The following is a 7,990-nucleotide window of genomic DNA, read 5'->3' as shown; positions in this document are numbered from 1 at the left end:
GGGAGGGAGGGAGGAGGAGGAGGAAGGGGGGAGAGAGGAGGAGGAAGGGAGGGAGGGAGGAGGAGGAAGAGAGGGAAGAGGAGGAAGAAGGGAAGAAAGAGGAAGGAAAGGAAGAAGGCAGGGGGGAGGGAAATGAAGGAAGAAGGGAGGGAGGAGGAGGAGGAGGAGGAGGAGGAGGAGGAGGAGGAAGGGAGGGAGGAGGAGGAAGAGAGAGAGGAGGGAGGAGGGAGGAGGAAGAGAGGGAGGAGGGAGGAGGAGGAGGAAGGGAGGGAGGAGGGAGGAGGAGGAGGAAGGGAGGAAGAAGGGAGGAGGAGAAAGAAGGGAGAGAGGGGGAAGAGAAGGAAGAAGGGAGGGAAGGAGGGAGAGGGGAATCGGTTTGATTTCGTTTGTGATAGAGAGAGAGAGAGAGAGAGAGAGAGAGAGAGAGAGAGAGAGAGAGAAAGAGATGAATGGAAGGACGGAAGGAGGGAAAGAGAGAAGGAGGGATGGTGGGAAGGAGGATGGGAGGGATGGAGGGATGGAGAGAGGAAGGGAAAGAGGGAAGGAGAGGGAAGGAGAGAGACACACAGAGAGAGAGAGAGAGAGAGAGAGAGAGAGAGTCCTAGAAAATCCATCAGCAAAACAAGGCGTCTTTGGTTCTCCAGGTATCTGACACAAGGGAGGAGGGGAGTAGAGGGGGTTAGAGGGGGGTAGAGGGGGTAGAGGGGAGAGAGGGGAGAAGAGGGGAGAAGAGGGGCTGGGGGCAAAGGATCCGGCAGTGGGGGGTGGGTAATAGGGTAGCATGTAGAGTGGGGGTGAGATGAGGGGAGGAGTAGAATGCGTAGGTGAGAGAGGGGGGGAGGGGGAGGTGCGGGTGAAACGGGGGTGGGGTGGGGGGGGGAGGACGAGCAGAAGACGGCGAGGAACTCTTCTTTAAAGTTGAACCCTGACCTTTGCAACACGCGCACAGACACAAGGCGGCCGCTGCTGTTCGGCGCTACACCACAGCGGCCGGAGACACGCGGCCGCACTCGAGGCAGGGAGGGCCGAGGGGCGGAGGGGGAGGGGAAGGGAGGGGGAGGAAGGGAGGAAAGGAGGGAGGGAGAGGAAGGGAGGGAAGGAGGGAGGGAGGGGGCGGAAAGGAGGAAAGGAGGGAGGGAGAGTAAGGGAGAGAGAGAGGGGGCGGAAGGGAGAGTAAGGGAGGGGGAGGAAGGGAGGGAGGAAGGAAGGAAGGGAGGAGAGAGAGAGAGATTAAAAGACTGAGGCTTCCCTTGCTTTTAATAAATCGCCTTATCTAGTTTGTCAGGTTATCTATTTAATTGATAGATAATAACAATGATGACAATAGCAAAATCAAATATCAATATTCTTCCGGCATCACCGCCTCCCCCTTGACTCACCGCGACCCGCTTAATCAACGAAATGATATCCTCCTGATCGACCCCGCCCCACCCCCGCCCCACCCCCGCGACAACTCCGCTCCTCCTCGCACGCACGCGCGCGCGCGCCACCGACAAATGTCTACGACGGAAATGAAAGGAATAGACCTGACTGAGCGTTATTAGATCGTACGGAGGTTATATATATATATATATATATATATATATATATATATTTACACACACGCACGCACACACACACACACACACACACATACATACACACACACACACACACACACACACACACACACACACACACACACACACACACACACACACACACACACACACACACACACACACACACATACACACATACATACATACATATATATATATATATATATATATATATATATATATATATATATATATATGTTTATCTGTTTTCTTTAAATGCGTACAAATGATTTTATTTCATTCGTGGCTTTGCCCTGAGATACGATAGGACCCATTCTTCCGCTGCACCAACGACTGCGGGCTGCGCCTCCTAAAGCAAAGACCCCCGCCCCCACGACCACGCGGGCGCAACACTCACCGCGGTCTGCACGTGGAACATTCCCATCAGCCGCTGCAGCGTGGGTTTGTCGCGGACGTGCGTGGTGAGCTCGTAGGGCGAAATGTACACGTTCTCCCCCGGTCCGCCGCCGGGCAAGGAGGAGGAGCCGTCCGGGAGCTCCTCCCCCGGCAGGAAGAACGACGCAGGCATGACCTCGCGCCTCACGGCCGCCGAGGCCTTCTTCATGACCGAGTTGGTCAGGCAAAAGGCTGAGGCGCTCATGAGCTTCGAGTCCTTAAAGGTTCGGGCGAACTTCGGGGACACCTGCACGCCTTGCTCGTCCTCGATGTCGATGATGTTGTTACAGCTTCTGTGCTTGACGGAGTTCCTGCGACCGAGGCTCTCCGGCGCGCCGTCGCCCGCCCGGAGGCTCTTGAATTCCATCTGCGGCGGCGACTCGGGCGACGCGAACTCGACGGCGAGCACGGGCATTTCCAGAGGCTCTTTCAGTTTGGCCAAGTTATCATGCGAGGCCGATCGCTCGGGCGGAAGCGCCTGAAGTTCGTCCTTGAAGGTCTTGGTCACATCGTAGGACCGCGTACGCTTGTGCTGGGCCTTGCGCTGGAAATTCGCCGGTGACGACTTGGTCTGCACGAGCTTGGGCTTCGTTATTTCCTCTTTGGAATCTTCGGCAGGAGGCCTCTCACTCTGGGAAACTGCATCAAGGACAGGCAGGTCGTCTTCGCTGTCTGACCTCTGGGCATTCCCGTTCTCTTGCCCTGAGAACTTCGTCCAGAAGGGAACCGATATCGACCTTTCCAGAACACGCTTGCCGAGCTTCCTCGCGCTCTTGGCGGGGCTCCTGGTCGGCCCCTGCGACCCCTGATGCCCTTCCCTTTCGGAATTGGTGTCTTCGACTTCAGGCTGCCTTGCCTCATTTCTCTTGCACTCGTCTTTGTTCATGATGTGGAAAGTTTTGTTCAGGTAACTGCTCTTGGGAATCGCTCCCATTGTTACGTTCTTGCCTTGATTATGCTCTCTTGCTGGCAAGCTTGTGGGCGTTTCGCGGTCATCTTGGATGGAGGCCACACCGAGGCCTTCCTGGTTCCTATCTGCTTCCTCGCCCTTTTTCATGGCGCCGATCCTCCTGATCCTCGAGGAAGGGCCTCCTGGACTGTTTGTATAGACAACATTCCACTCGTCAGCATTCCTTCCCCTTCCGTTTTTGCCGGCTCTTGTGCTGGCCTTGTCAGCGTCCCCTTTCCTGGCACTGCTCTCTGTCCCGAAGCCAAATGTTGACAGGAACTTACTCCTCTTTGGCGGTGGCGTCCCAGCCTTCGGACAGTCGCCCTGTGGCCCGTCACTCTGAGCCACAGCACTCACCTGCGCGGCCTGGGGACGAGAGGCGAATTCCGCAAGGTGAGGCGAGGAATTGCGGACTGCAGCAGGTGGCCAGTGCTGGTTGGAGTTCCGTCCGGCCTGTCGCGTCGAGGCTTTGCTTGCCTCCTGACGGGGGATCTGGGGAAGCCTTCGCGGCGACGTGTGGCCACTCGATGCTGCTTGCTGCGAGGGAGGAGCGCCACCAGGGCTCTTCTTCCTGTCTGCTGTCGATGCTGACTTGCTGACAGTGAAGGTGTGAGACCTCTGGCGGAGAGTACTCGATGGATCCTCTGGTTTCGAAGGTAATTTCTTGTTGGAGGAAGACTTATCTTTATCCATCTGTGATTTACTGTTCGTACTGCTAGAGAATAACTGAGGCCACATGTTATAAAAAGATCCACTCGAGGAGCGACTGTGTGTCTGGCTCTGGTCTTGTGGTGAGTTGCCCGACGAGACTCGTCCGTTGTGCAGAGTCTGCATGACGGCTGAGTCAGAGTTATGAGAGGGGTTCTGCTTGTGCTCCTGCAGCCGCCTGTTCTGCGGCAGAGGGGGACTTTTGGGCTTGCTCAGTCTTGGAGGAGGACATGGCTTCTCCCCTCTCGCCTGAGTGACAACCAACCCATTGCCTGAGTCTTTGACCACAAAATTACGTACGAGATCCCTTACTGAGATTCTATCCTTCTCCTCTGCAACGGCGCGGCGGTCCGGGGGCACGTTACTCGATTTGCGGGCGTGCGAGCCGACCCAACTCTCTGCCGTCCCGTCCACGGCGCCCACACTAGGAGTCCGCTGACAGGAGAATTTCTTATCACAGGTCCTTTCGGCGCCTCCTTCGACGATGCTCTCTAGACTCTCCCTGAACGCCGCGTCGACATCAGAGATCTTCCGGTCGCTCACTGGAAGCGCATGGCCCTTGAAGGACTTGCCATACTTCCTCTTCGTGGACACCGTTTTGGAGAATCGCGAGAGAAAGGACATCCCTCCCCCTTCCTTTGGCTTCATCCCTTCCGCCTTGTGAAGCTGCAATTCGGCATCGCCGTAATCCGAAAACACAGCGTTTCGAGAGCTGGACTCACTTATGGACTCCATAGAGAGCGAGCTCCTCCTCCTCTCGGGCGGCGACGGGCGCCACTCGCATTCGTTTCCGATTCCTGTCTGGCCGCCCATTCGAGGCCCCGAGGCCGCCCAAAAAACGTCGTCGGAGACCGGAGAACAAAGATCCTGAGTGTCACTCGAGGCTTCACTGAAGCTCGGACTCCACACCATGCTGATCCTCCGCCCGTCTTCTATGCTTGCTTCATCCCTCTCATCCGTCGCAGCTGACAGCGCCTCCTGCGGGACTCTTTCCCTGTCGGTCACGAGTCTGTTCCTCGCACTCTGGGAGTCTCGCTCCCGCTGCTTGTACTGCGCCCGCAAGGCGGAGATGACCTTCAGGTCCCCGCCGTGTGGGTCCCGCGTGCGGATCCGCCGGTTGAAGGACCTGACGAAACCTGCGTTGCTCTTGCTGAAGTTCGAGGAGTCGTCGTCGCTGGCGGAGAAGTCGCTCCTGCTCTCCGTTTCCTCCTGCGTCCACGACTCCCCCGAGCCGTCCGCCCCTCCGGCAGTGGAGGCGAGGGAGTCGAGCGAATGTGAGGCCGGGGCTTTCATCCTCAGGCCGCCGTCGCCCGTCAGTTCGCCCACGCGCTGTGGGGGCGGGAGGAAGCATTCCGACCACGTCCCCGAACAGCCGGATGCCAACGAGGACTGGCTGCTGGAGGACACGAGGTCGTGCTCCACTTCTCCCGCCGTCGGGGCGTCCGTCGGGGCGTCTGCGGGCTCCATCCTGACCCGCCCGTTGGTCAGCGATGCGTCAGGAAGCACCGCGCGTTCCAGGGCGACAATGTCCACTTTCGTTTCAACCCTAAAAGGAGCCACAGACTGAAAGTTGGTGCTGATCAGCGAGTACCAAGAACTGCCAAGAGTTCTCCTCGGCTGCCCTGACATCGCAGCCCTGGCTCTGGCATCACACTTTCTGAAAAGGGTCTCACTGAGGGACAAACAACGTACGTAAGCACGGCGGAGGCCCGGCGCGGGGAGACTTCAACCGCTTGTGGAACCTTATAAAGAAAACTTCAGGATAACTTTTTGTTGTCTTTTTTTCCAACTTTGCTCGGCACCGCAAACTTCTGCCTCTTAGCCGGATTCCCTTTTTCCCCAGCTGAGTCACACACACTCCAGCGACCAGTCAAAATCGTGATCGTGAACTTTATTGCGTTATGAAGCAGGGGTCGTGTTGGTTTTTCCAGTTCATTGGAGTCACACAAGCGGTACACTGATTAAAGGTAACGATTATTTTCAATATTTTCGACATTGCACGAACACTAAAATCTATATCTCCTAAATATGATATTCATTAAACAAAACTACGACTAATAACATAATAAAACTGGAATAACGGGAATGTGTGTGTGTGTGTGTGTGTGTGTGTGTGTGTGTGTGTGTGTGTGTGTGTGTGTGTGTGTGTGTGTGTGTGTGTGTGTGTGTGTGTGTGTGTGTTTGTGCGCGCGCGTGTGTTTGCGAAATCATAACAACAACACCATAATAAACACTCACAAAAAAGCTGTCGGGTAAAATTGAAAGCAAAGTGAGCTTCTAACTTAACTCTCCTAAGGCAGGCCGAACATAGACTGAGGTTAGGAATAGCGCACCGCCGACTAAATCGCACAATTCCGAATTCCATATAAACAACAACAACAACAACAGCGGGGCGGGTTACAAGGCTGTAACGAGCCGATAAAATCAAATCAATAAATCAACAAACAATCAACAAATAAGAAAATAAACAAGGCCGGGGGGAGAGGGGGGCAGGCAACAGATCGGGAGAGAAATAAATTAATAAGGTAAATAAACAAACAAATGCACAAACTACAGCACTCATTGTCACCGCTCGTCACCACAGACAACATGGCACTGGCCCTCGGCAGGTTCCGGAAATGAGAGCACCCTGCTCCCTTATTTGTCCCCCTCCCCCTCCCCTCCCCTGTATCCTCTCTTCCCCCCTCCCTTCTCTAACCTACTCCCCCTCCACGTCCCCTCCCTTCCTTCTCCCTCTAACCCCCCACTTCCATTTCCACCTTGGATCTTCCTCCCTTCCTTCACCCCTTCCCTCCGGCCTTCCCTCCGGCCCTCCCTCTTCCCTCCCCTAGCCTACTCCCCCTCAATCCCCAAACATACCAACACAACAACAAAACAAAAAACAAATAAAAAAGAATCTCTGAGACTAAAAGTCTTTTTCCTCTATGCTTTGTTTTCTCTTTTATTTACTTTACTCATTTCCGCATCTCGGTCCGTGGCGCTTTTGTGCCGTCGCCTCGGGGGATTTCGCTGATACTCCGGTGACACAGAGGCCCCTAGCGCTGCCCCCTTCCTCTTAGCCCCCTTCTTCTTCCTCTTCTTCTTCTGCTTCCTCTTCGTCTGTTTCTTCCTCCTCCGCTTCCTATTTTTCTTCTTTATCTCCTCCTACTTTTCTTCCCCCCCTTTTTTTGTTTCCCCCTTCCTTCGTTTCTTCCTCTTCCTCTTGTTCTGCGTCTCCTCCTCCTCTTCCTCCATTCTCCAGTGCGCGACCGATGATGCAAAGGCTGTTTGACTGTCATGGTGGCGGTTAGCAACTTTTATTTTCAACCTATTGTATCACAGCGTTGGTTCCTTCGCTCGTTGGATAATTTCTATTGATTTCTTTTATTACTTTTTCGATGATGATAACGGAGGAAGGAGAAAGAGGGAGAAATAAAAAGAAAGGGGAAGGGAGAGAAAGAGAGATAGAGGGTGAGAGAGGGGGAGGGGAGGAGAGAGAGAAGGGAAGACGAAGACGGGTGGTGGGACTGGAAGAGGAGAAATGACATTGCAACAACAAGCATATCAGCATGGGTAGAGGGAGAGGGAGAGGGAGAGAAGTAGAGGTTGAGGGAGAGGGATAGGAAGAGAGGTAGCGGGAGAGGGAAAGGGAGAGGTAGAGGGAGAAGTAAGAGGGGATATGGGAGAGGGAAAGGGAGAAGTGAGAGGGGATAGGGGATAGGGGAGAGGGATAGGGAGAGAGGTAGAAGGAGAGGGAGAGGGAGAGAGGTAAAGGGAGTGGGAGAGGGAGAAGTGAGAGGGGATAGGGGATAGGGGATAGGGGAGGGGGAGAGGGAGAGGAAGAGGGAGAGGGATAAGGAGAGATAAAGGGGAAAGAAAGAGGAAGGAGATGGGAGGCGAGGATGTTCGAGGGGGAGGAGGAGGAGGGAGAAGGGAGGGAGAGGGAGTCCAAAGGGAGTGAGGGGAGAGTGAGAGAGGTAGCCCGCGGGAAGAGGGAGGGAGGGAGGAGAGGGAGGGAGGGAGGAGGGGGAGGGAGGGGAGGGGTCTGAGGGGAAACATTTCCGAGCATATTTGGCTTTCATTAACAAGGGTTTCGGCCGCTCTGACTCCACCGAAAGTCTTCTACTTGAAGAGAAACATTCGTCCTTCCAGCGCTGCCATTGTCTCTCTCTCTCCCTCGCCGTTGCAGTAGAGAGAGAAGAGGGGAGAGGGGGGGGGGTGAGGAGGATGAGGAGGATGAGGAGGATGAGGAGGATGAGGAGAATAAGGATAATGGTGGTGGTGAGGAGGAAAAAAGGGGTAGAGAAAGGGAAAGAGAGAGGAGAGAAGAAGAGGAGGAGGAGGAGGAGGATATAGT

General features: G+C 54.9%; 1 protein-coding gene across 2 annotated transcripts in view; it reads right to left on the bottom strand.

Moving 5' to 3' along the window:
• LOC122262639 (uncharacterized) overlaps positions 1 to 7,086 on the bottom strand; it is a 24,381-nt gene extending 17,295 nt beyond the window's left edge. Inside the window, exon 1 of one of the 2 annotated variants that reach the window (XM_043030730.2) lies at positions 1,960 to 7,086. In XM_043030730.2, the coding sequence (XP_042886664.2) occupies positions 1,960 to 5,283 (3,324 nt within the window). In that variant the 5' untranslated portion in view covers positions 5,284 to 7,086. The remainder of the gene's footprint in view (positions 1 to 1,959) is intronic. The other variant, XM_043030728.2, reaches the window with a different exon arrangement.
• Positions 7,087 to 7,990: the final 904 nt, after the last annotated feature.

The sequence above is a fragment of the Penaeus japonicus genome, unplaced genomic scaffold, assembly GCF_977035675.1.
Source record: "Penaeus japonicus unplaced genomic scaffold, GWHDUDI00000001_assembly GWHDUDI00000021, whole genome shotgun sequence".
Classification (NCBI taxonomy): Eukaryota; Metazoa; Arthropoda; class Malacostraca; order Decapoda; family Penaeidae; genus Penaeus; species Penaeus japonicus.
Note: the sequence above shows the minus strand (reverse complement) of the source record. Positions and strands in the feature narration are given on the sequence as shown.